The sequence below is a fragment of the Tinamus guttatus genome, unplaced genomic scaffold (genome assembly GCF_059628265.1).
Source record: "Tinamus guttatus ecotype Peru unplaced genomic scaffold, ASM5962826v1 Tinamus_guttatus_pri_ptg001401l, whole genome shotgun sequence".
Taxonomy (NCBI): Eukaryota; Metazoa; Chordata; class Aves; order Tinamiformes; family Tinamidae; genus Tinamus; species Tinamus guttatus.
The window spans coordinates 1,340-29,013 of NW_028289935.1; the positions used below are offsets into that span (position 1 = coordinate 1,340).

Genomic DNA, 27,674 nt, shown 5'->3' on the forward strand with positions numbered 1-27,674 from the left:
CTCCAGAACTGGACACAATACTCCAGAACTGGGCACAAACCTGGAGCCCACAGAGGCATCCGTTATCCATAGGGCCCAGAACAGGAGTTTTCACCCCAAATTCCACACTGGGGGAACAGCTTTTCCCTGGGAGCTCCCATCCAACCTCAGCCATTCCCGGATTCTCCGATCCTGCAATTCGCCTGTACCTAAACCTCCCTGTTGAGCTCAGGGATCAGGTCTCGGGAATGGGGGAACTGATAGTGCCCGTTACACGGCGCGGAGAAAACCCCGGGAATGGCGGCCCCAGCACCCGGGTGTCTTGAGCGGCCGCTCCGGGGAGAAAACAGCGGGAATTGGTTCAAAAAAAGGGATTTTTTTCCCTCAGGTTCTAACGAAGGAGCCGCCGCGTGTCGCGGAAAATGGCGGCCGCCGCCTCAGGGGCGGTGAACGGGGCGGGGCGAGAGAGGTGCCTTTCCCGCGCGGCGCCGCCATTGGCTGCCACCCGCGGAGGGGCCGCCCGCGGCGAGCGCTGATTGGCTGAAGGCGCCGCCGTGGGCGGGACGGAGGGGGGGACACGGGGGCGGCGGGGAGGAGGGGAAGGAGGCGCCTTGGGATGGGGGGGGGCACAGCAGGGAGAGTTGAAGAAAAACGGGGAAAATCGAGGGATTTTGGGCATTTTTTGGTGTGTAAAATATACAAAAATGAGCAGCCTGGAGCGGGAAAGGGCCCAGGCGTCCGGGAAAGGGCCCAGGCGTCCGGGAAGGGCCCAAGAGTTCGGGAAAGGGCCCAGGAGTCCGGGCAATGACCCAACCACCACCCCCAACCTGGGGAGGATTAAGGAAAAACGGGGAAAATCAAGTGATTTTGTGGGTTTTTTTGCATATATAAAATACACAAAAATGAGCAGCCGGGATGCAGCGGGCCCAGGTGTCCGGGAAGGGCCCAGGCGTCCGGGCAATGACCCAACCACCACCCCCAGCCCGGGGAGGTTGAAAGAAAAACACGGAAAATGAAGTGATTTGGGTTTTTTTGTGTGTGTATAAAATATACAAAAATGAGCAACCAGGGGCGGGGCCCAGGTGTCCGGGAAAGGGCCCAGGCGTCCGGGAATGGGCCCCGGTGTCCGGGAAGGGTCCAGGGATCTGGGAAGGGGCCCAGGCGTCCGGGAAGGGGCCCAGGCGTCCGGGAAGGGCCCCGGTGTCCGGGAAGGGCCCAGGCGTCCGGGCGCCGCTACCCGTCCCCCAGCAGGCGCCGCTTGGCGGCCGTGGCCGTGTACGGGTGCCAGCGCCACTCGACGTCGGCCGCGTCGCCCTGCTCCAGCGTGCCCAGGCGGATCAGGTAGGCTGGGGGGGGGGACACGGGCGCGTCACCCGGCGGCACCCGGCGGCACCCGGTGTCACCCGGTGTCACCTGGTGTCAGCCGGTGTCACCCGGCGGTGTCACCCGGCGTCACCTGGTGTCACCCAGCATCACCCGGTGTCACCCAGCAGTGTCGCCCAGCGTCACCCGGTGTCACCCAGCATCACCCAGCAGTGTCACCCAGTGTCACCTGGTGTCACCCGGTGTCACCCCATGTCACCCGGCAGCGTCACCCGGTGTCACCCGGCATCACCCGGTGTCACCCTGCAGCACCACCCAGTGTCACCCAGTGTCACCCAGCATCACCTAGTGTCACCCAGCAGTGTCACCCAGCGTCACCCAGTGTCACCCAACATCACCCAGCAGTGTCACCCGGCGTCACCCGGTGTCACCCACGGCGTCACCCGGCATCACCTGGTGTCACCCAGCGTCACCCGGCATCACCTGGTGTCAGCCGGTGTCACCCAGCGGTGTCACCCGGTGTCACCCGGCAGTGTCACCTGGTGTCACCCAGCATCACCCGGTGTCACCCGGTAGCACCACCCAGTGTCACCCAGCATCTCCTAGTGTCACCCAGCAGTGTCACCCAGCGTCACCCGGTGTCACCCAGCATCACCCAGCAGTGTCACCTGGCGTCACCCAGTGTCACCCAGCAGTGTCACCCAGCATCACCCGGTGTCACCCAGTGTCACCCAGCATCACACAGCACCACCCAGCAGTGTCACCCGCTGTCACCTGGTGTCACCCAGCAGTGTCACCCAGCAGTGTCACCCAGCATCACCCGGCATCACCTGGCGTCACCCAGTGTCACCCAGCGTCACCCAGCACCACCCAGCAGTGTCATCCGGTGTCACCTGGTGTCACCCAGCACCACCCAGCAGTGTCACCTGGTGTCACCCAGCATCACCTAGTGTCATCCAGCAGTGTCACCCGGCGTCACCCGGCAGCACCACCCAGTGTCACCCAGTGTCACCCAGCATCACCTAGTGTCACCCAGCAGTGTCACCCAGCGTCACCCGGTGTCACCCAGCATCACACAGCAGTGTCACCTGGTGTCACCCGGCGGTGTCACCCGGTGTCACCCAGCATCACCCAGTGTCACCCAGCATCTCCTAGTGTCACCCAACAGTGTCACCCAGTGTCACCCGGCGTCACCCAGCACCACCCAGCAGTGTCACCCGGTGTCACCCGCGCTGTCACCGCCCCCCGGTGGCACTCACGGCGCAGCTCGAAGCGCGGCCCCAGCTCCGTGAGCTCCACGGTGCGGCCCTGCCGCCGGAACGTGTGGTTCCTGCGGGGACAGCGGTGTCACCCGGCGTCACCCGCCGTCACCCCGTGTCACCCGGCGTCACCCCGTGTCACCCAGCGTCACCACCTGCCGTCACCCAGCATCACCCGGCAGCGTCACCCAGAGTCACCCGGTGTCATCCGGCGTCACCCGGCAGCGTCACCCGGTGTCACTCAGCGTCAGGCGGTGTCACCCAGCAGCGTCACCCAGTGTCACCCGGCAGTGCCACCCAGTGTCACCACCTGCCGTCACCCAGTATCACCCAGTGGCATCACCTGGCAGTGTCACCCGGCGTCACCTGGTGTCACCCAGCGTCACCCGGCACCACCCTGCAGCGTCACCCAGTGTCACCCGGCAGCGTCACCCAGCGTCAACCGGTGTCACCCAGCGTCACCCGGCGTCACCCGGTGGTGTCACCCGGTGTCACCCAGCATCACCTGGCAGCGTCACCCCGCGGCATCACCCAGTGTCACCCAGTGTCACCCGGTGTCACCTGGCGTCACCCAGCGCCACCCTGCAGCATCACCCGGCGGCACCCAGCAGTGTCACCCGGTGTCACCTGGCATCACCACCCAGTATCACCCGGCAGTGTCACCCAGTGTCACCCGGCGTCACCCGGCGCTCACCGGAAGGAGATGACGTCATCGCTGTTGGCGAAGGTGACGACGCGGCAGCTGTCGGGCCGGGGCACCGGGAACAGGTGCTGCAGGATGGAGCCGACCTGCGCGGGGACGACGGTGACACCGCGGCCCCCGGTGTCCCCAATGACCCCCCGTGTCCCCAGTGACCCCCCCTGTGTCCCCAATGTCCCCCCCGTGTCCCCAATGACCCCCCATGTCCCCAATGACCCCCCCTGTGTCCCCAATGTCCCCCCCGTGTCCCCAATGACCCCCTGGGTCCCCAATGACCCCCCCTGTGTCCCCAATGACCCCCCATATCCCCAGTGACCCCCCCTGTGTCCCCAATGACCCCCCCCATATCCCCAATGACCCCCCCGTGTCCCCAATGACCCCCCCCGTGTCCCCAATGACCCCCCCATATCCCCAATGACCCCCCCTGTGTCCCCAATGACCCCCCATGTCCCCAATGACCCCCCATATCCCCAATGACCCCCCCTGTGTCCCCAATGACCCCCCATGTCCCCAATGACCCCCCCGTGTCCCCAATGACCCCCCCCGGTCCCCAATGACCCCCCCATGTCCCCAATGACCCCCCCTGTGTCCCCAATGACCCCCCATGTCCCCAATGACCCCCCATATCCCCAATGACCCCCCCTGTGTCCCCAATGACCCCCCATGTCCCCCCCGGTGTCCCCAATGGCCCCCCCCGGTCCCCAATGACCCCCCGGGTCCCCAATGACCCCCCATGTCCCTCCCCTTTAGCCCAGGTCACCCCCAACCCCCCTCTCTCCCCTTGTCCCCTCTTTCCTCCTGTCCCCCTATTGTCCCTCCATTGTCCTTTGTCCCTCCATGTCCCTCCCATTGTCCCTGTCACCTTCTCTCCCCATTCCCCTATTGTCCCACATTGTCCCCCCCATTGTCCCCCCCATTGTCCCCCATTGTCCCCCCATTCTCCTTTGTCCCTCCATGTCCCCCCCACTGTCCCCGTCACCTTCTCCCCCCATTCCCCTATTGCCCCCTATTGTCCCCCCATTGTCCCCCCCATTGTCCCCCTATTGTTCCCCCATTGTCCCCCATTGTCCCCCTATTGTCCTTTGTCCCTCCATGTCCCCCCCATTGTCCCTGTCACCTTCTCTCCTCATTCCCCATTGTCCCCCATTGTCCCCCTATTGTCCTTTGTCCCTCCATGTCCCCCCTATTGTCCCCGTCACCTTCTCTCCCCATTCCCCATTGTCCCCCTATTGTCCCCCCATCCACCCTATTGTCCCTCATTGTCCCATGTCCCCACATTATCTCCATTGTCTTTCCATGTCCCCACATTGTCCCTCCCTGTCCCCTTGTTGTCCCCACTGCCCCTGTCCCCACTGTCCCTTCATCCTCATTGCCCCCTCATTGTCCCCATTGTCCCCCCACTGTCCCCATTGTCCCCCACATTGTTCCCATCCCCCTGTCCCCGCTGTCCCCCATTGTCCCCCCATTGTCCCCATTGTCCCCCCCATTGTCCCCATCCCTCTGTCCCCGCCGTCCCCCATTGCCCCACCATTGTCCCCCCATTGTCCCTCCATTGTCCCCATTGTCCCCCCACTGTCCCCATTGTCCTCCTCATTGTCCCGGTCCCCCTGTCCCTGCCATCCCCCATTGCACCCCCATTGCCCCCCCATTGTCCCCCCACTGTCCCCATTGTCCCCCCCTATTGTCCCCGTCCCCGCCATCCCCCATTGTCCCCCCATTGTCCCCCCCATTGTCCCCGTCCCCCTGTCCCCGCCGTCCCCATTGTCCCCCCATTGTCCCCCCATTGTCCCCGTCCCCCTGTCCCCTCATTGTCCCCCCATTGTCCCCGTCCCCCTGTCCCCGCCGTCCCCCATTGTCCCCCCCATTGTCCCCATCCCCTTGTCGCCGCCGTCCCCATTGTCCCCCCGTTGTCCCCGTCCCCCTGTCCCCTCATTGTCCCCATTGTCCCCGTCCCCGCCATCCCCCATTGTCCCCCCATTGTCCCCCCCATTGTCCCCATCCCCTTGTCGCTGCCGCCCCCATTGTTCCCCCATTCCCCCCCCATTGTCCCCGTCCCCCTGTCCCTGCTGTCCCTCATTGTCCCCCCATTGTCCCCGTCCCCCTGTCCCCGCCGTCCCCCATCTCCCCCCCATTGTCCCCCCATTGTCCCCATTGTCCCCCCCATGGTCCCCCTGTCCCTGCCGTCCCCCATTTCCCCCCCATTGTCCCCCCATTGTCCCCATTGTCCCCCGCATGGTCCCCCTGTCCCTGCCATCTGCCATTGTCCCCCCCATTGTCCCCATTGTCCCCCCACTGTCCCCATTGTCCCCCTCATTGTCCCCGTTCCCCTGTCCCCGCCATCCCCCATTGTCCCCCCCATTGCCCCCATTGTCCCCATTGTCCCCCCATTCCCCCCATTGTCCCCCCATTCCCCCCATTGTCCCCCCATTCCCCCCCCGCGCACCCGGCGCCCCAGGGCTCCGCTCAGGCCGGGCAGCAGCAGGTGGGGGGCGCGGGCGGCCATGTTGGGCAGCCCGGGCAGGTCGTGGCGCAGGACGACCCCGCTCAGGGTGAAGTGGGCGGTGGGGCCGTGCGGGAGGTGGGACACGACCAGCCCGTCTGCAACATGGCCGCCGGGTCAGCAACATGGCCGCCGCAACGGCAACATGGCCGCCGGGTCGGCAACATGGCCGCCCGGTCAGCAACATGGCCGCCGCAACGGCAACATGGCCGCCGCAACGGCAACATGGCCGCCGGGTCAGCAACATGGCCGCCGGGTCAGCAACATGGCCGCCGCAACGGCAACATGGCCGCCGGGTCAGCAACATGGCCGCCCGGTCAGGAACATGGCCGCCATGACGGCAACATGGCCGCCCGGTCGGCAATATGGCCGCCAGGACAGCAACATGGCCGCCGCGACGGCAACATGGCCGCCGGTTCAGCAACATGGCTGCCGGGACAGCGACATGGCCGCCGGGTCGGCAACATGGCCGCCCGGTCAGCAACATGGCCGCCGGTGTGGCAACATGGCCGCCGGGTCAGCGACATGGCCGCCGCAATGGCAACATGGCCGCCGGGATGGCAACATGGCCGCCGAGTTGGCAACGTGGCTGCCACGGCAACATGGCCGCCCGGTCAGGAACATGGCCGCCGGGTCGGCAATATGGCCGCCCAGTCAGGAACATGGCCGCCGGGTCGGCAATATGGCTGCCGGGCCGGCAACATGGCCGCCAGGACAGCAACATGGCCACCATGACGGCAACATGGCCGCCGGGTCAGCAACATGGCCGCCAGGACAGCAACATGGCCGCCAGGACAGCAACATGGCCGCCATGACGGCAACATGGCTGCCGGGTCAGCAACATGGCCGCTGGGTCGGCAACATGGCCGCCGTGACGGCAACATGGCCGCTGGGTCAGCAACATGGCCGCCGGGTCGGCAACATGGCCGCTGGGTCAGCAACATGGCCGCCGGGAAGGCAACATGGCCGCCGGGTCGGCAATATGGCCGCCGGGTCAGCAACATGGCCGCCGCAACGGCAACATGGCCGCCCGGTCAGGAACATGGCCGCCGCGACGGCAACATGGCCGCCGGGGTGACAACATGGCCGCCATGACGGCAACATGGCCGCCGGGTCAGCAACATGGCCGCCGGGTCAGCAACATGGCCGCCATGACGGCAACATGGCCGCCGGGTCAGCAACATGGCCGCCGGGTCGGCAATATGGCCGCCGCAACGGCAACATGGCCGCCAGGACAGCAACATGGCCACCATGACGGCAACATGGCCGCCGGGTCAGCAACATGGCCGCCGGGACGGCAACATGGCCGCCATGATGGCAACACGGCCACCAGGTCAGCAACATGGCTGCCGGGACGGCAACATGGCCGCCGGGTCAGCAACATGGCCACCATGACGGCAACATGGCCGCCGGGTCAGCAACATGGCTGCCGGGACGGCAACATGGCCGCCGGGTCAGCAACATGGCCGCCGGGTCAGCAACATGGCCGCCGGGTCGGCAATATGGCTGCCGCGACGGCAACATGGCCGCCGGGTCAGCAACATGGCCGCTGGGTCGGCAACATGGCCGCCGCAACGGCAACATGGCCGCCCAGTCAGGAACATGGCCGCCGGGTCGGCAACATGGCCGCCGCGACGGCAACATGGCCGCCGGGGTGGCAACATGGCCGCCATGACGGCAACATGGCCGCCATGACGGCAACATGGCTGCCGGGTCAGCAACATGGCCGCCGGGTCGGCAACATGGCCGCCCCCATTGCAGCCCATGATGAGGTGGCCCCGCCCCCCCTTCCTCCCATCATGCCCTGGGGGCCGCGGCTCTGCTCCCCCTCCCGCTGCGGCCTGCCCAAGCGGAGACCCCGCCCCCAGGAGGCTCCGCCCCCCAGTGTCCCCGCCCCCTCAGGCCCCACTCCCGTGTCCTCTACGCCCCATGCCCCCACCTCCGTAGGCCCCGCCCATGTCCCCGCCCCCTGCAGGCCCCGCCCCCTGCAGGCCCCGCCCCCAGTGTCCCCACCTCCGCAGACCCCTCCCACCAGGTCCCAACCCCTCGTGACCCCGCCTCCCGTGTCCCCGCCCCCGTGTCCCCGCCCTCTTGGCCCCTCCCCCTTGGCCCCGCCCCCCGTGTCCCCGCCCCCCGTAGGCCCCGCCTCCGTGTCCCCACCTCCGCAGACCCCTCCCACCAGGTCCCTCGTGACCCTGTCCCTGTGTCCCAACAGGTCCCAACCCCTTGTGACCCTGTCCCCGTGTCCCCGCCCCCGTAGGCCCCGCCCACCGTGTCCCCGTAGGCCCCGCCTCCCGTGACCCCACCTCCACAGACCCCTCCCACCAGGTCCCAACCCCTCGTGTCCCCGCCCCCGCAGGCCCCGCCCACCGTGTCCCCGCCCCCCGCAGGCCCCACCCCCCGCAGGCCCCGCCCCGTGTCTCCACCTCCGCAGACCCCTCCCACCAGGTCCTACCCCTACAGGCCCCGCCTCCCGTGTCCCCGCCCCCCCCACAAGCCCCGCCTCAGTGTCCCCGCCCCCCGCAGGCCCCGCCCCCAGTGTCCCCACCCCCACAGACCCCTCCCATCAGGTCCCAGCCCCTCATGTCCCCGCCCCCCACAGGCCCCGCCCCCCGCAGGCCCCTCCCACCGTGTCCCCGCAGGCCCCGCCTCCCATGTCCCCGCCTCCGCAGACCCTCCCACCAGGTCCCAACCCCTTGTGACCCCGCCCCCCGTGTCCCCGCCCCCGCAGGCCCCGCCTCCCGTGTCCCCGCCCCCTTGCAGGCCCCGCCCCCAGTGTCCCCACCCCCACAGACCCCTCCCGCCAGGCCCCAACCCCTCAAGTCCCCGCCCCCACAGGCCCCGCCCCCCGCAGGCCCCTCCCACCGTGTCCCCGTAGGCCCCGCCTCCCGTGTCCCCACCTCCACAGATCCCTCCCACCAAGTCCCAACCCCTCGTGACCCCACCCCCGTGACCCCGCCTCCCGTGACCCCACCTCCCGTGTCCCCGTCCCCCGCAGGCCCCGCCCCCAGTGTCCCTGTAGGCCCCGCCTCCCGTGTCCCCGCCCCCCGCAGGCCCCGCCCACCGTGTCCCCGTAGGCCCCGCCTCCCGTGTCCCCACCTCCGCAGACCCCTCCCACCAGGTCCCAACCCCTCGTGACCCCGTCTCCCGTGTCCCCGCCCCCCACAGGCCCCGCCCCGCATGTCCCCGCCCCCTGCAGGCCCCGCCCCCAGTGTCCCCACCCCCACAAACCCCTCCCACCAAGCCCCAGCCCCTCATGTCCCCGCCCCCTGCAGGCCCCGCCCACCGTGTCCCCCTAGACCCCGCCTCCCGTGTCCCCACCCCCACAGACCCCTCCCACCAGGTCCCAGCCCCTCATGTCCCTGCCCCCCACAGGCCCCGCCCCCGCAGGCCCCTCCCACCGTGTCCCCGTAGGCCACGCCTCCCGTGTCCCCGCCCCCCGCAGGCCCCGCCCCTGTGTCCCCACCTCCGCAGACCCCTCCCACCAGGTCCCACCCCCACAGGCCCCGCCTCCCATGTCCCCACCCCCCCCACAAGCCCCGCCTCCGTGTCCCCACCTCCGCAGACCCCTCCCACCAGGTCCCAACCCCTTGTGACCCCGCCCCCGTGTCCCCGCCCCCTTGGCCCCGCCTCCCGTGTCCCCGCCCCCTGCAGGCCCCGCCCCCTGCAGGCCCCGCCCCTGTGTCCCCACCTCCACAGACCCCTCCCACCAGGTCCCAACCCCTCGTGACCCTGTCCCCGTGTCCCCGCCCCCCACAGGCCCCGCCTCCCGTGTCCCCGCCCCCCTGCAGGCCCCGCCCCCAGTGTCCCCAGCCCTGCAAACCCCTCCCGCCAGGTCCCAGCCCCTCATGTCCCTGCCCCCCACAGGCCCCGCCCCCGCAGGCCCCTCCCACCGTGTCCCCGTAGGCCCCGCCTCCCATGTCCCCACCTCTGCAGACCCCTCCCACCAGGTCCCACCCCCACAGGCCCCGCCTCCTGTGTCCCCGCCCCCTGCAGGTCCAACCCCCACAGGCCCCGCCTCCCGTGTCCCCACCCCCCGTGTCCCCGCCCCCCGCAGGCCCCTCCCACCGTGTCCCCGCAGGCCCCGCCTCCCGTGTCCCCACCTCCGCAGACCCCTCCCACCAGGTCCCAACCCCCCGTGTCCCCGCCCCCCACAGGCCCCGCCTCCCGTGTCCCCGCCCCCCGCAGGCCCCGCCCACCGTGTCCCCGCAGGCCCCGCCTCCTGTGTCCCCACCTCCGCAGACCCCTCCCACCAGGTCCCAGCCCCTCATGTCCCCGCCCCTGCAGGCCCCGCCCCCCGCAGGCCCCTCCCACCGTGTCCCCATAGGCCACGCCTCCCGTGTCCCCACCCCCACAGACCCCTCCCGCCAGGCCCCAGCCCCTCATGTCCCTGCCCCCCACAGGCCCCGCCCCCCGCAGGCCCCTCCCACCGTGTCCCCGCCTCCCGTGTCCCCACCTCTGCAGACCCCTTCCACCAGGTCCCAACCCCTCGTGACCCTGTCCCCGCCCCCCCACAGGCCCGCCTCCCGTGTCCCCGCCCCCCGCAGGCCCCTCCCACCGTGTCCCCGTAGGCCCCGCCTCCCGTGTCCCCGCCCCCACAGGCCCCGCCCACCGTGTCCCCGCCCCCGCAGGCCCCGCCCACCGTGTCCCCAGCCCCGCAAACCCCTCCCACCAGGCCCCAGCCCCTCGTGTCCCTGCCCCCCACAGGCCCCGCCCCCCGCAGGCCCCGCCCCTGTGTCCCCACCTCCGCAGACCCCTCCCACCAGGTCCCACCCCCGCAGGCCCCGCCCACCGTGTCCCCGCAGGCCCCGCCTCCCGTGTCCCCACCTCCGCAGACCCCTCCCACCAGGTCCCAACCCCTCGTGTCCCCGCCTCCCGTGTCCCCACCCCCCGTGTCCCCGCCCCCCCGTGTCCCCGCCCCCCTTGGCCCCGCCCCCTCACCGGGCCGCCCGCGGGTCTCGTGCAGCACCAGCAGGTCGGTGACGCCGGCGGCGCCGCACGCGGCCACCAGGGCGCCCAGCTCCGCCCGGCCCCGGTTCAGCCCCCGCGCGCCGGGGATGGCCAGGCGGAGCTCCTGGGGGCGGGGCCAGCCATGAGACACGCCCCCTGGGCCCGCCCATAGCTCCACCCCCGCCCATAGACCCATCCCCTCCCATAGACCCGCCCCCATCCATTGACTCCCCATGCGCCCGGGATGACCAGGCGGAGCTCCTGGGGGCGGGGCCACGATGGGACACGCCCCCTGGGTCCGCCCATAGCTCCACCCCCGCCCATAGCCCCGCCCCCTGCCCATAGACCCACCCCCACCCATGGACTCCCCACGCGCTGGGGATGGCCAGGCGGAGCTCCTGGGGGCGGGGCCAGCCATGAGACACGCCCCCCGGACCCGCCCCCTGCCCATAGACCCGCCCCCTGCCCATAGACCCGCCCCCTGCCCATAGACCCATCCCCTCCCATAGACCCGCCCCCATCCATTGAGTCCCCATGTGCAGGGGATGGCCAGGCGGAGCTCCTGGGGGCGGGGCCGGCCTTGAGACACGCCCCCCGGACCCGCCCCCTGCCCATAGACCCGCCCCCTGCCCATAGACCCATCCCCTTCCATAGACCCTCCCATAAACCCGCCCCTGTCCATTGACTCCCCATGCGCCTGGGATGGCCAGGCGGAGCTCCTGGGGGCGGGGCCACGATGGGACCCGCCCCCCGGACCCGCTCCTGCCCATAGCCCCGCCCCCTGCCCATAGCCCCGCCCCTGCCCATAGCCCCGCCCCCTGCCCATAGACCCGCCCCCACCCATGGACTCCCCGCACGCTGGGGATGACCAGGCGGAGCTCCTGGGGGCGGGGCCACGATGGGACACGCCCCCTGGGCCCGCCCCCTGCCCATAGACCCGCCCCCTGCCCATAGACCCGCTCCCAGCCATTGAGTCCCCATGTGCAGGGGGTGACCAGGCGGAGCTCCTGGGGGCGGGGCCGGATGTGAGACACGCCCCCTGGGCCCGCCCCCTGCCCATAGACCCATCCCCTCCCATAGACCCATCCCCTCCCATAGACCCGCCCCCACCCATTGACTCCCCATGTGCAGGGGATGACCAGGCGGAGCTCCTGGGGGCGGGGCCGGATGTGAGACACGCCCCCTGGGCCCGCCCATAGCCCCGCCCCCTGCCCATAGACCCATCCCCTCCCATAAATCCACCCCTATCCATTGAGTCCCCATGCGCCGGGGATGACCAGGCGGAGCTCCTGGGGGCGGGGCCAGCCATGAGACACGCCCCCTGGGCCCGTCCCTTGCCCATAGACCCGCCCCTGCCCCCAGCCCCGCCCCCTGCCCACAACCCCGCCCCCTGCCCATAGACCCGCCCCCAGCCATTGAGTCCCCATGTACCCGGGATGACCAGGCGGCGCTCCGGGGGGCGGGGCCACGCTGGGACACGCCCCCCTGGACCACCCCCTTCCGCCCCGCCCAGCTCCTGGGGGCGGGGCACGCCCCTAGCCCCGCCTCCCACCCCTCCTGGGGGGCGGGGCCACAAGAAGGGGCGGGGCCAACACACGACACCCCAACAGCAGGATTAGGGGCGGGGCTTCAGGGAGGGGGCGGGGCCACAGCCCGGCACCCAGCCCCAATCAGTCCCGGCTCCTCCCAGGGGCGGGGCCATGGCGAGAGGGGCGGGGCCTCCCCACAAGGGGCGGAGCCATCGGCTCCAGGAGGTGCGTGTCCCCCCCCCCCCCCGAGTATCCAATGGAAGCGGGTGGGGCTCCCGCAGGCCCCCGCCCGCCCCGAGGCCCCACCCACCAGGCCGAGGCCCCGCCCACCCGGCCGAGGCCCCGCCCACCGCGAGGCCCCGCCCACCTTGGCGAACTGCCGCAGCCGGGCGCTCGGCTCCCGCGACGTCGTCACCACCACGCGGGGGGGCTCCAGCCCCGCCCACCGGTACTCGTCGTCATGGCAACTCGTCAGCGCTGCGGGGGGCGGGGTCAGCAAGGACACGCCCCCTCCTCCCCCCTCCCCCCCACCCCGGGCCGAACCATTGTGCAATGAGGGGGGAGCCTGGCCCGAAATTCCCCAATTTGAGGCGGATTTGGACAATTTGGGGTGGTTTTGGGGCAATTCGAGGCAGTTTGGGGCAGTTTGGGGTGACTCAAGGCAGTTTGGGGGCACTTCGGGGATGATTCAGATCATTTTGATGGAAGATTCAGATCGGTTTTGGGGCCCTTCAGGGCGATTCAGCCCAGTTTTGGGTCGATTTGGGCTGGTTTTGTGGTGTTTCGGGACGGTTTTGGGCTAGTTTTGGGCCAATTTGGGGTAGTTTTGGGGCAATTCAGGGTGGATTCAGAGAGATCGGGTCGATTTGGGGCAGTATTGGGGCAAATTGGGGCGGTTTTGGGGCGATTCGGGTCGATTCAGGCCGGTTTTGGGGCGATTCGAGCCAGTTTTGTGCTGGTTTTGGGGCTACTGGGGCCAGTTTTGGGCTGATTTTGGGGTGATTCGGGTAGGTTTTGGGGCAATTTGGGGCAGATTCGGAGTGATTCCGGTAAATTCGGGGCAGCGTTGGGTCAATTTGGGTCCATTCAGGGTGGTTTTGGGGCGATTTGGGTCGATTCGGGGCCGTTTTGTGGCAGTTTTGGGTCAATTCAGGTCAATTTAGGGCGGTTTTGGGGCGATCCAGGCAGTTTTGGGGTAATTCGGGCCGGTTTTGGGGCGATTTGGGGCGGATTTGGAGTGATTCCGGTCGATTCGGGGCAGTTTTGGGGTGATCCGGGCTGGTTTTGGGTCAATTCAGGTGGACTCGGGCCGGTTTTGGGGCAATTCTGTGCGGTTTTGGGGCCATTCGGGGCAGTTTTGGGTCAATTTGGGGTGCTCCGGGCTGGTTTTGGGGCCATTCCGGGTCAGTTTTGGGGCCATTCCGGGCAGTTTCGGGCCATTCTGGCCGGTTTTGGGGTGATCTGGGGCGCTTCAGGCCGGTTTCGGGGCCATTCCGGGTGGTTTCGGGGTGATTCGGGTCAATTCAGGGCAGTTTTGGGGTGATTTGGGCCAGTTTTGGGGCCATTCCGGCCGGTTTTGGGGCCATTCCGGGCAGTTCTGGGCCATTCGGGCCGTTTTGGGGGCAATTCCGGGTAGTTTCGGGGCCATTCTGGGCGGTTTTGGGGCCATTCAGGCCGTTTTTGGGCCATTCGGGCCGGTTTTGGGGCCATTCTGGGCAGTTTTGGGGCCATTCCGGGCAGTTTCGGGGCCATTCCGGGCAGTTTTGGGGCCATTCCGGGCAGTTTTGGGGCCGTTCCGGGCAGTTTCAGGGCCATTCAGGCCGGTTTCAGGGCAATTCGGGCCGGTTTTGGGGTGATTTGGGCCGGTTTTGGGGCCATTCCGGGCGGTTTTGGGGCCATTCCGGGCGGTTTGGGGCCATTCCGGGCGGTTTGGGGCCATTCCGGGCGGTTTTGGGGCCATTCCGGGCCGTTTTGGGGCCATTCCGGGCGGTTTCGGGGCAATTCGGGGGGTTTCGGGGCAATTCGGGACGGTTTCAGGGCAATTCGGGACGGTTTTGGGGTGATTTGGGCCGGTTTTGGGGCAATTCGGGCCGGTTTCAGGGCAATTCGGGCCGGTTTTGGGGCCATTCCGGGCGGTTTTGGGGCCATTCCGGGCGGTTTGGGGCCATTCCGGGCGGTTTTGGGGCCATTCCGGGCCGTTTTGGGGCCATTCCGGGCGGTTTCGGGGCAATTCGGGGGGTTTCGGGGCAATTCGGGACGGTTTCAGGGCAATTCGGGACGGTTTTGGGGTGATTTGGGCCGGTTTTGGGGCCATTCCAGGCGGTTTCAGGGCAATTCGGGGGGTTTCAGGGCAATTCGGGACGGTTTCGGGGTGATTTGGGCTGTTTTTGGGCCATTCCGGGTGGTTTCGGGGCCATTCCAGGCGGTTTTGGGGTGATTTGGGCCGGTTTTGGGGCCATTCCGGCCGGTTTTGGGCCATTCCGGGTGGTTTCGGGGCCATTCCGGGCGGTTTCAGGGCAATTCGGGACGGTTTTGGAGTGATTTGGGCCAGTTTTGGGGCCACTCCGGGCGGTTTTGGGGCCATTCTGGGCAGTTTTGGGGCCATTCTGGGCAGTTTTGGGGCCATTCCGGGCAGTTTCGGGGCAATTCGGGCCGGTTTCGGGGCAATTCGGGCCGGTTTTGGGGTGATTTGGGCCGGTTTTGGGCCATTCCGGGCGGTTTCGGGGCCATTCCGGGCGGTTTCAGGGCAATTCGGGCCGGTTTTGGGGCCATTTGGGCCGGTTTTGGGCCATTCCGGGCGGTTTCAGGGCAATTCGGGCGGTTTCAGGGCAATTCGGGACGGTTTCAGGGCAATTCGGGACGGTTTTGGGGTGATTTGGGCCGGTTTTGGGGCCATTCGGGGCGGTTTTGGGGTGATTTGGGCCGGTTTTGGGGCCATTCCGGGCGGTTTTGGGCCATTCCGGGCGGTTTCGGGGCCATTCTGGGCACTTTTGGGGCCATTCCGGGCAGTTTTGGGGCCATTCGGGGCGGTTTCGGGGCCATTCCGGGTGGTTTCGGGGCCATTCCAGGCGGTTTTGGGGTGATTTGGGCCGGTTTTGGGGCCATTCCGGCCGGTTTTGGGCCATTCCGGGCGGTTTCAGGGCAATTCGGGACGGTTTTGGGGTGATTTGAGCCGGTTTTGGGGCCATTCCGGGCGGTTTTGGGGCCATTCCGGGCGGTTTTGGGGCCATTCCGGGCAATTTCAGGGCAATTCGGGCCGGTTTTGGGGTGATTTGGGCCGGTTTTGGGCCATTCCGGGCGGTTTTGGGCCATTCCGGGCGGTTTTGGGGCCATTCCGGGCGGTTTCAGGGCAATTCGGGCCGGTTTTGGGGTGATTCGGGCCGGTTTTGGGGTGATTCGGGCCGGTTTGGGGCCATTCCGGGCGGTTTTGGGGCCATTCCGGGCGGTTTTGGGGCCATTCCGGGCGGTTTCGGGCCATTCGGGCCGGTTTTGGGGTGATTCGGGCCGGTTTTGGGCCATTCCGGGCGGTTTCGGGGCCATTCTGGGCGGTTTCGGGGCCATTCTGGGCGGTTTCGGGGCCATTCCGGGCGGTTTTGGGGTGATTTGGGCCGGTTTTAGGGCCATTCCGGGCGGTTTTGGGGCCATTCCGGGCAGTTTCGGGGCCATTCCGGGCAGTTTCGGGCCATTCGGGCCGGTTTTGGGGTGATTCGGGCCGGTTTTGGGCCATTCCGGGCGGTTTCGGGGCCATTCTGGGCGGTTTTGGGGCCATTCCGGGCGGTTTCGGGGCCATTCGGGCCGGTTTCGGGGCCATTCCGGGCGGTTTCGGGGCCATTCCGGGCGGTTTCGGGGTGATTTGGGCCGGTTTTGGGGCCATTCCGGGCGGTTTTGGGGCCATTCCGGGCAGTTTCAGGGCAATTCGGGGCCGTTTTGGGGTGATTTGGGCCGGTTTTGGGGCCATTCGGGGGGTTTTGGGGCCATTCCGGGCGGTTTTGGGGCCATTCCGGGCGGTTTTGGGGCCATTCCGGGCGGTTTCGGGGCCATTCGGGCCGGTTTCGGGGCCATTCCGGGCGGTTTCGGGGCCATTCCGGGCGGTTTCGGGGTGATTTGGGCCGGTTTTGGGGCCATTCCGGGCGGTTTTGGGGCCATTCCGGGCGGTTTGGGGCCATTCCGGGCGGTTTGGGGCCATTCCGGGCGGTTTTGGGGCCATTCCGGGCCGTTTTGGGGCCATTCCGGGCGGTTTCGGGGCAATTCGGGGGGTTTCGGGGCAATTCGGGACGGTTTCAGGGCAATTCGGGACGGTTTTGGGGTGATTTGGGCCGGTTTTGGGGCAATTCGGGCCGGTTTCAGGGCAATTCGGGCCGGTTTTGGGGCCATTCCGGGCGGTTTTGGGGCCATTCCGGGCGGTTTGGGGCCATTCCGGGCGGTTTTGGGGCCATTCCGGGCCGTTTTGGGGCCATTCCGGGCGGTTTCGGGGCAATTCGGGGGGTTTCGGGGCAATTCGGGACGGTTTCAGGGCAATTCGGGACGGTTTTGGGGTGATTTGGGCCGGTTTTGGGGCCATTCCAGGCGGTTTCAGGGCAATTCGGGGGGTTTCAGGGCAATTCGGGACGGTTTCGGGGTGATTTGGGCTGTTTTTGGGCCATTCCGGGTGGTTTCGGGGCCATTCCAGGCGGTTTTGGGGTGATTTGGGCCGGTTTTGGGGCCATTCCGGCCGGTTTTGGGCCATTCCGGGTGGTTTCGGGGCCATTCCGGGCGGTTTCAGGGCAATTCGGGACGGTTTTGGAGTGATTTGGGCCAGTTTTGGGGCCACTCCGGGCGGTTTTGGGGCCATTCTGGGCAGTTTTGGGGCCATTCTGGGCAGTTTTGGGGCCGTTCCGGGCAGTTTCGGGGCAATTCGGGCCGGTTTCGGGGCAATTCGGGCCGGTTTTGGGGTGATTTGGGCCGGTTTTGGGCCATTCCGGGCGGTTTCGGGGCCATTCCGGGCGGTTTCAGGGCAATTCGGGCCGGTTTTGGGGCCATTTGGGCCGGTTTTGGGCCATTCCGGGCGGTTTCAGGGCAATTCGGGCGGTTTCAGGGCAATTCGGGACGGTTTCAGGGCAATTCGGGACGGTTTTGGGGTGATTTGGGCCGGTTTTGGGGCCATTCGGGGCGGTTTTGGGGTGATTTGGGCCGGTTTTGGGGCCATTCCGGGCGGTTTTGGGCCATTCCGGGCGGTTTCGGGGCCATTCTGGGCACTTTTGGGGCCATTCCGGGCAGTTTTGGGGCCATTCGGGGCGGTTTCGGGGCCATTCCGGGTGGTTTCGGGGCCATTCCAGGCGGTTTTGGGGTGATTTGGGCCGGTTTTGGGGCCATTCCGGCCGGTTTTGGGCCATTCCGGGCGGTTTCAGGGCAATTCGGGACGGTTTTGGGGTGATTTGAGCCGGTTTTGGGGCCATTCCGGGCGGTTTTGGGGCCATTCCGGGCGGTTTTGGGGCCATTCCGGGCAATTTCAGGGCAATTCGGGCCGGTTTTGGGGTGATTTGGGCCGGTTTTGGGCCATTCCGGGCGGTTTTGGGCCATTCCGGGCGGTTTTGGGGCCATTCCGGGCGGTTTCAGGGCAATTCGGGCCGGTTTTGGGGTGATTCGGGCCGGTTTTGGGGTGATTCGGGCCGGTTTGGGGCCATTCCGGGCGGTTTTGGGGCCATTCCGGGCGGTTTTGGGGCCATTCCGGGCGGTTTCGGGCCATTCGGGCCGGTTTTGGGGTGATTCGGGCCGGTTTTGGGCCATTCCGGGCGGTTTCGGGGCCATTCTGGGCGGTTTCGGGGCCATTCTGGGCGGTTTCGGGGCCATTCCGGGCGGTTTTGGGGTGATTTGGGCCGGTTTTAGGGCCATTCCGGGCGGTTTTGGGGCCATTCCGGGCAGTTTCGGGGCCATTCCGGGCAGTTTCGGGCCATTCGGGCCGGTTTTGGGGTGATTCGGGCCGGTTTTGGGCCATTCCGGGCGGTTTCGGGGCCATTCTGGGCGGTTTTGGGGCCATTCCGGGCGGTTTCGGGGCCATTCGGGCCGGTTTCGGGGCCATTCCGGGCGGTTTCGGGGCCATTCCGGGCGGTTTCGGGGTGATTTGGGCCGGTTTTGGGGCCATTCCGGGCGGTTTTGGGGCCATTCCGGGCAGTTTCAGGGCAATTCGGGGCCGTTTTGGGGTGATTTGGGCCGGTTTTGGGGCCATTCGGGGGGTTTTGGGGCCATTCCGGGCGGTTTTGGGGCCATTCCGGGCGGTTTTGGGGCCATTCCGGGCGGTTTCGGGGCCATTCGGGCCGGTTTCGGGGCCATTCCGGGCGGTTTCGGGGCCATTCCGGGCGGTTTCGGGGTGATTTGGGCCGGTTTTGGGGCCATTCCGGGCGGTTTTGGGGCCATTCCGGGCAGTTTCAGGGCAATTCGGGCCGGTTTTGGGGTGATTTGGGCCAGTTTTGGGGTGATTTGGGCCGGTTTTGGGCCATTCCGAGCGTTTCAGGGACATTCGGGCCGGTTTCAGGGCAATTCGGGCCGGTTTTGGGGTGATTTGGGCCGGTTTTGGGGCCATTCCGGGCGGTTTTGGGGCCATTCCGGGCCGGTTTTGGGGCCATTCCGGGCCGTTTTTGGGGCCATTCGGGCCGGTTTCGGGGCAATTCGGGCCGGTTTTGGGGCCATTCCGGGCCGGTTTTGGGGCCATTCCGGGCGGTTTCAGGGCAATTCGGGGCCGTTTTGGGGTGATTTGGGCTGGTTTTGGGCCATTCGGGGCCGTTTTGGGGTGATTCGGGCCGGTTTTGGGCCATTCCGGGCGGTTTCGGGGCCATTCCGGGCGGTTTTGGGGCCATTCGGGGCCGTTTTGGGGTGATTCGGGCCGGTTTTGGGCCGTTCCGGGCGGTTTCGCACTCACTCTCCCCGCCGGGGGTGTCGAATTCCAGGCTCTCCTGCAGCTCCAGCGCATCCCGGCGAAGCTCCGGAGGCAGCGGCCGGTTCTCTGCAACCGACCCAAAATCCTGACATTCCGCCCCAAAACGGGGCCTTCCCCACCCCCTGCCCCCAAATTCCTGCCGATTGCTCCCAAATCTGTGTCCGCTCCCTTCAAAATGGGCAGCTTTTGCTTGAAATCTTTATCTTTTCCCCCCAAAATCTCTATCTTTTCCCTCAAATTCCTTCTTTTCTTTCCCGAAATCCCTGTTCTTTTTCTCAAATTCCTGCTTTTTCTCCCCAAATTCCTGTTCTTTTTTCTCCAAATTCCTACTTTTTCTCTCCAAATCCCTGTTCTTTTCCCTCCAAATTCCTGTTTTTTCTCCTCAAAACCCTACTGCTTTCTTCCAAACCCATTCTTTTCCCCCAAATTCCTGCCTTTTCTTCCCAAATTCCGATCCCTCTTGCCCCAATCCGCAGCTTTTCCGTGTTTTTCCCTTTTCCACCTACTGTCACCCCACATTCCCATTTCCCAAGTTTCCCATATTCCCCATATTCCTGTTTTCCCCATTCCCGCCCCCCCGCAGCACTTCCCGCATTCCAATTCCCACATTCCCCTTCCCTGTATTCCCACATTCCCATTCCTGTTCCCCCATTCCCATTCCCATATTCCCATATTCCCCCATTCCTGGTATTTCCGGTATTCCCGGTATTCCCGGTACTCACCGCTCAGCGCTCCCCGCAGTCGCTCCCTCCTCTCCCCCATTCCCGGTATTCCCGGTATTCCCGGTCCTCACCGCTCAGCGCTCCCCGCAGTCGCTCCCTCCATTCCCATATTCTCACATTCCCGGTATTCCCGGTATTCCCGGTACTCACCGCTCAGCGCTCCCCGCAGTCGCTCCCTCCATTCCCATATTCCCACATTCCCGGTATTCCCGGTACTCACCGCTCAGCGCTCCCCGCAGTCGCTCCCTCCTCTCCCCCATTCCCGGTATTCCCGGTATTCCCGGTCCTCACCGCTCAGCGCTCCCCGCAGTCGCTCCCTCCTCTCCCCCATTCCCAGTATTCCCGGTATTCCCGGTCCTCACCGCTCAGCGCTCCCCGCAGTCGCTCCCTCCTCTCCCCCATTCCCGGTATTCCCGGTATTCCCGGTCCTCACCGCTCAGCGCTCCCCGCAGTCGCTCCCTCCATTCCCATATTCTCACATTCCCGGTATTCCCGGTATTCCCGGTCCTCACCGCTCAGCGCTCCCCGCAGTTGCTCCCTCCATTCCCATATTCTCACATTCCCGGTATTCCCGGTATTCCCGGTCCTCACTGCTCAGCGCTCCCCGCAGTCGCTCCCTCCTCTCCCCCATTCCCGGTATTCCCGGTATTCCCGGTCCTCACCGCTCAGCGCTCCCCGCAGTCGCTCCCTCCTCTCCCCCATTCCCGGTATTCCCGGTATTCCCGGTACTCACCGCTCAGCGCTCCCCGCAGTCGCTCCCTCCTCTCCCCCATTCCCGGTATTCCCGGTATTCCCGGTCCTCACCGCTCAGCGCTCCCCGCAGTCGCTCCCTCCATTCCCATATTCCCCCATTCCCGGTATTCCCGGTATTCCCGGTACTCACCGCTCAGCGCTCCCCGCAGTCGCTCCCTCCTCTCCCCCATTCCCGGTATTCCCGGTATTCCCGGTCCTCACCGCTCAGCGCTCCCCGCAGTCGCTCCCTCCATTCCCATATTCCCCCATTCCCGGTATTCCCGGTCCTCACCGCTCAGTGCTCCCCGCAGTCGCTCCCTCCTCTCCCCCATTCCCGGTATTCCCGGTATTCCCGGTCCTCACCGCTCAGCGCTCCCCGCAGTCGCTCCCTCCATTCCCATATTCTCACATTCCCGGTATTCCCGGTATTCCCGGTACTCACCGCTCAGCGCTCCCCGCAGTCGCTCCCTCCATTCCCATATTCTCACATTCCCGGTATTCCCGGTATTCCCGGTACTCACCGCTCAGCGCTCCCCGCAGTCGCTCCCTCCATTCCCACATTCCCGGTATTCCCGGTATTCCCGGTCCTCACCGCTCAGCGCTCCCCCCAGTCGCTCCCTCCTCTCCCCCATTCCCGGTATTCCCGGTATTCCCGGTCCTCACCGCTCAGCGCTCCCCGCAGTCGCTCCCTCCATTCCCATATTCCCCCATTCCCGGTATTCCCGGTATTCCCGGTCCTCACCGCTCAGCGCTCCCCGCAGTCGCTCCCTCCATTCCCACATTCCCGGTATTCCCGGTCCTCACCGCTCAGCGCTCCCCGCAGTCGCTCCCTCCATTCCCATATTCTCCCATTCCCGGTATTCCCGGTATTCCCGGTCCTCACCGCTCAGCGCTCCCCGCAGTCGCTCCCTCCTCTCCCCCATTCCCGGTATTCCCGGTATTCCCGGTCCTCACCGCTCAGCGCTCCCCGCAGTCGCTCCCTCCATTCCCATATTCTCACATTCCCGGTATTCCCGGTATTCCCGGTACTCACCGCTCAGCGCTCCCCGCAGTCGCTCCCTCCATTCCCATATTCTCACATTCCCGGTATTCCCGGTATTCCCGGTCCTCACCGCTCAGCGCTCCCCGCAGTCGCTCCCTCCATTCCCATATTCTCCCATTCCCGGTATTCCCGGTATTCCCGGTACTCACCGCTCAGCGCTCCCCGCAGTCGCTCCCTCCATTCCCATATTCCCCCATTCCCGGTATTCCCGGTATTCCTGGTCCTCACGGCTCAGCGCTCCCCGCAGTCGCTCCCTCCATTCCCATATTCTCACATTCCCGGTATTCCCGATATTCCCGGTCCTCACCGCTCAGCGCTCCCCGCAGTCGCTCCCTCCTCTCCCCCATTCCCGGTATTCCCGGTATTCCCGGTCCTCACCGCTCAGCGCTCCCCGCAGTCGCTCCCTCCATTCCCATATTCTCACATTCCCGGTATTCCCGGTATTCCCGGTCCTCACCCCTCAGCGCTCCCCGCAGTCGCTCCCTCCTCTCCCCCATTCCCGGTATTCCCGGTATTCCCGGTATTCCCGGTACTCACCGCTCAGCGCTCCCCGCAGTCGCTCCCTCCTCTCCCCCATTCCCGGTATTCCCGGTATTCCCGGTACTCACCGCTCAGCGCTCCCCGCAGTCGCTCCCTCCATTCCCACATTCCCGGTATTCCCGGTATTCCCAGTACTCACCGCTCAGCGCTCCCCGCAGTCGCTCCCTCCATTCCCGGTATTCCCGGTATTCCCGGTATTCCCGGTACTCACCGCTCAGCGCTCCCCGCAGTCGCTCCCTCCTGTCCCCCATTCCCGGTATTCCCGGTATTCCCGGTACTCACCGCTCAGCGCTCCCCGCAGTCGCTCCCTCCATTCCCATATTCCCCCATTCCCGGTATTCCCGGTATTCCCGGTCCTCACCGCTCAGCGCTCCCCGCAGTCGCTCCCTCCATTCCCATATTCTCTCATTCCCGGTATTCCCGGTATTCCCGGTCCTCACCGCTCAGCGCTCCCCGCAGTCGCTCCCTCCATTCCCATATTCTCTCATTCCCGGTATTCCCGGTATTCCCGGTCCTCACCGCTCAGCGCTCCCCGCAGTCGCTCCCTCCATTCCCATATTCTCCCATTCCCGGTATTCCCGGTATTCCCGGTACTCACCGCTCAGCGCTCCCCGCAGTCGCTCCCTCCATTCCCATATTCTCACATTCCCGGTATTCCCGGTATTCCCGGTACTCACCGCTCAGCGCTCCCCGCAGTCGCTCCCTCCATTCCCATATTCCCACATTCCCGGTATTCCCGGTCCTCACCGCTCAGCGCTCCTCGCAGTCGCTCCCTCCATTCCCATATTCCCCCATTCCCGGTATTCCCGGTATTCCCGGTACTCACCGCTCAGCGCTCCCCGCAGTCGCTCCCTCCATTCCCATATTCTCACATTCCCGGTATTCCCGGTATTCCCGGTCCTCACCGCTCAGCGCTCCCCGCAGTCGCTCCCTCCTCTCCCCCATTCCCGGTATTCCCGGTATTCCCAGTACTCACCGCTCAGCGCTCCCCGCAGTCGCTCCCTCCATTCCCATATTCCCACATTCCCGGTATTCCCGGTACTCACCGCTCAGCGCTCCCCGCAGTCGCTCCCTCCATTCCCATATTCCCCCATTCCCGGTATTCCCGGTATTCCCGGTACTCACCGCTCAGCGCTCCCCGCAGTCGCTCCCTCCATTCCCATATTCTCACATTCCCGGTATTCCCGGTATTCCCGGTGCTCACCGCTCAGCGCTCCCCGCAGTCGCTCCCTCCATTCCCATATTCCCCCATTCCCGGTATTCCCGGTCCTCACCGCTCAGCGCTCCCCGCAGTCGCTCCCTCCTCTCCCCCATTCCCGGTATTCCCGGTATTCCCGGTCCTCACCGCTCAGCGCTCCCCGCAGTCGCTCCCTCCATTCCCATATTCTCACATTCCCGGTATTCCCGGTATTCCCGGTATTCCCGGTGCTCACCGCTCAGCGCTCCCCGCAGTCGCTCCCTCCATTCCCATATTCTCACATTCCCGGTATTCCCGGTATTCCCGGTCCTCACCGCTCAGCGCTCCCCGCAGTCGCTCCCTCCATTCCCATATTCCCCCATTCCCGGTGTTCCCGGTATTCCCGGTATTCCCGGTCCTCACCGCTCAGCGCTCCCCGCAGTCGCTCCCTCCATTCCCATATTCTCACATTCCCGGTATTCCCGGTATTCCCGGTCCTCACCGCTCAGCCCTCCCCGCAGTCGCTCCCTCCATTCCCATATTCTCACATTCCCGGTATTCCCGGTATTCCCGGTCCTCACCGCTCAGCGCTCCCCGCAGTCGCTCCCTCCATTCCCATATTCCCCCATTCCCGGTGTTCCCGGTATTCCCGGTATTCCCGGTCCTCACCGCTCAGCGCTCCCCGCAGTCGCTCCCTCCATTCCCATATTCTCCCATTCCCGGTATTCCCGGTATTCCCGGTATTCCCGGTCCTCACCGCTCAGCGCTCCCCGCAGTCGCTCCCTCCTCTCCCGCTGTCTCTGCAGTCTCTGCTCCTGCTCCCGGCGCTGCAGGAACTCGCGGCGCTGCCGGGCCTGGCGCCGCAGCTGGGGACAACGAGGGGACAATGGGGACAATGGGGACAATGGGGACAATGAGGGGACAACGAGGGGACACGATGGGGACAATGAGGGGACAATGAGGGGACACCCTGGGGACACCATGGGGAGCTGCTGCTCCGGCGTTGCCGGGCCTGGCACCGCAGCTGGGGGGACAATGGAGACAATGACAAGGGACAACGTGGGGACAATGAGGGGACAATGAAGGGACAATGTGGGGACAACGCAGGGATAACGCGGGGACAATGAGGGGACACCATGGGGACAACAAGAGGACAGCGTGGGGACACGATGGGGACAGCGAGGGGACACTGTGGGGACACCGTGGGGATACGATGAGGACACCGTGGGGACACGGTGGGGACACGGTGGGGACAGCAAGGAGACACAATGGGGACAGCGAGAGGACACCATGGGGACACCGTGGGGACACTGTGGTGACACCCTGGGGACACGATGAGGACACCGTGGGGACACGACGGGGACACCATGGGGACAGCGAGAGGACACCATGGAGACACGATGTGGACACGACGGGGACACGACAGGGACAGCGAGGGGACACCATGGGGACACGACGGGGACACCATGGGGACACCATGGGGACAGGGAGGGGACACGATGGGGACACGATGGGGACACCATGGGGACACGACGGGGACACGATGGGGACACCATGGGGACACGACGGGGACACGACGGGGACACGACGGGGACAGCGAGGGGACACCATGGGGACACGACGGGGACACCATGGGGACAGCGAGAGGACACCATGGAGACACGATGTGGACACGACGGGGACACGACGGGGACAGCGAGGGGACACCATGGGGACACGACGGGGACACCATGGGGACAGCGAGGGGACACGATGGGGACACCATGGGGACACCATGGGGACACGACGGGGACACGATGGGGACACGATGGGGACACGACGGGGACACCATGGGAACACCATGGGGACACGACGGGGACACGATGGGGACACGACGGGGACAGCGAGGGGACACCATGGGGACACGATGGGGACACGACGGGGACACCATGGGGACACCATGGGGACACGACGGGGACACCATGGGGACACCATGGGGACAGCGAGGGGACACGATGGGGACACGATGGGGACACGACGGGGACACCATGGGGACACCATGGGGACAGCGAGGGGACACCATGGGGACACGACGGGGACACCATGGGGACACCATGGGGACACGACGGGGACACCATGGGGACACCATGGGGACAGCGAGGGGACACGATGGGGACACGATGGGGACACGATGGGGACAGCGAAGGGACACGACGGGGACAGCGAGGGGACATGATGGGGACACGACTGGGACACGACGGGGACACAACGGGGACACGATGGGGACACGATGGGGACACCATGGGGACAGCGAGGGGACAGCGAGGGGACACGATGGGGACAGCGAGGGGACACGATGGGGACACGGTGGGGACACGGTGGGGACACGGTGGGGACACAGGCAGGCAATAGGGGACACTGAGGGGCACAAAGACGCTCGGGGACAAGGGACATGGGGGCCACCACAGTGAAGAAGAGGGGACATTGGGGGACACTGAGGGGACATTATGAGACACTGGGGGGACACTGAGGGGACATTAGGGGACATCGGGGGACACTGGGGGGACATTGAGGGGGACACTGAGGAGGATATTGGGGGACATTGGGAGCCCTGGGAGGACATTAGGGGACATTGGGGACATTGGGGGCATTGGGGACACCGGGGGGGGCATTGGGGGACATTGGGAGGGGCAATGGGGGACACTGAGGGACACTGGGAGCCCTGGGGGGACATTGGGGGACACTGAGGGGACATTATGAGACACTGGGGACACACTGAGGGACATTGGGGGGACATTAGGGGACATCGGGGGACATTGGGGGCATTGGGGACACTGGGGGGACACTGGGAACCCCCCGAGGGGACACTGGGGACACTGGGGGACACTAGGGGACATTGGGGGGTCACTGGGGGGGGCATTGGGGGACACTAAGGGACATTGGGGGACACTGAGGGGACATTGGGGGACACTGAGGGGACACTGGGGACCGTTGGGAGGGGCAATGGGGGACACTGAGGGACATTGGGAGCCCTGGGGGGACATTGGGGGACACTGAGGGGACATTATGAGACACTGGGGGGACATTGGGGGACACTGGGGGACATTGGGGGACACTGGGGGACAGTGGGGAGACATTGGGGGACATTAGGGGGGCACTGGGGGACATTGGGAGCCCTGGGAGGACATTAGGGGACATCGGGGGACATTGAGGACACTCGGGGGACATTGGGAACACCCCGGGGGACATCGGGGACATTGGGGGACACTGGGGGGACATTGGGGGACACTGGGGGGACATTGCGGGACAGTGGGGGGACATTGGGGGGACACTGAGGAGGATATCGGGAGACACTGGGAGCCCTGGGAGGACATTAGGGGGACATCGGGGGACATTGGGGACACTGGGGGGACATTGGGAACCCCCCGAGGGGACATCGGGGACATTGGGGGGACATTGGGGACCTTGGGGACCTTGGGGACCCCCCACCCCCCTCCTACCATGACGGCGGCTGCTGCTCCTCGCGGCTCTCCACACGCTGTCGCTCCCACCCCGCAACGCGGGCGGCGCCCATTGGCCGAGCGGGCGGCAGCCAATCACCGCGCCCCATACTGCGGGCCCGACGCCCTGCCCCTTCCCGCCCTTAAGATGGCGGCCTCGCCGGCCGGCGCGCGTGCCCTTAACAAACATGGCGGACGGCGCGGCTTCGTGGGGGAGGCCGCGCTGCCCTCAGCCAGGCCCCGCCCCGCGGGGCGCTGCGGGCGCTGATTGGCGGCGACTCCGCAGGCCGCGCTCTGATTGGCGGGCGGCGCGGAGGGGCGTGATGCCGCGGCGGCGAGGGGAGGACGCGGCGGCGCCACCACCGTCGCGTTTTTGAGGCCAAAACCGCCGTTTTTTGTCGCTTTTTTTCCTCCCCACGATGGCAGCGGCGGCCGCGCTGTGCCGGGAGCTGGACGAGGCGGCGCTGGAGCTGCTGGACGCGCTGGAGACGCTGCAACAGCGCCGCGAAGCCTTCGCCTCCTGCCTGGAGCAGGTTGGGGCACGGGGGGGACACGGCGACACGCGTGTCGCTGTCACCCCCCGTTGTCCCCGTGGCCATGTCCCTGTCCCCCCCGTTGCAGGGGTGGCTGTCGCTGTCACGGGCCCGCTACGCCCTGGGCTGTCCCCGCGTGTCGTCCCTGCAGTACGGGGCCGACATGGTGGCCCGTGTCCGTGTGGCCCATAGGTACTGGGGACATCGGGGGGGACATCGGGGGCCTTGGGGACATCGGGGGGCGCTTGGGGACATCGGGGGTCACTGGGGGACATGGGGGGCCCTTGGGGACATCG

General features: G+C 66.5%; 1 protein-coding gene across 1 annotated transcript; it reads right to left on the bottom strand.

The window, feature by feature from the left end:
• Positions 1 to 1,212: 1,212 nt before the first annotated feature.
• IMP4 (IMP U3 small nucleolar ribonucleoprotein 4) lies at positions 1,213 to 26,880 on the bottom strand. The gene is made up of 9 exons (XM_088539116.1): positions 26,846 to 26,880; positions 24,124 to 24,232; positions 19,136 to 19,219; positions 12,608 to 12,717; positions 10,703 to 10,835; positions 5,705 to 5,859; positions 3,256 to 3,350; positions 2,562 to 2,632; positions 1,213 to 1,325 (listed from the first exon to the last, which is right to left on the bottom strand). The coding sequence occupies exons 1-9, from the start codon at positions 26,846 to 26,848 to the stop codon at positions 1,213 to 1,215; spliced, it is 873 nt and encodes a 290-aa protein (XP_088395242.1). The 5' UTR covers positions 26,849 to 26,880.
• Positions 26,881 to 27,674: the final 794 nt, after the last annotated feature.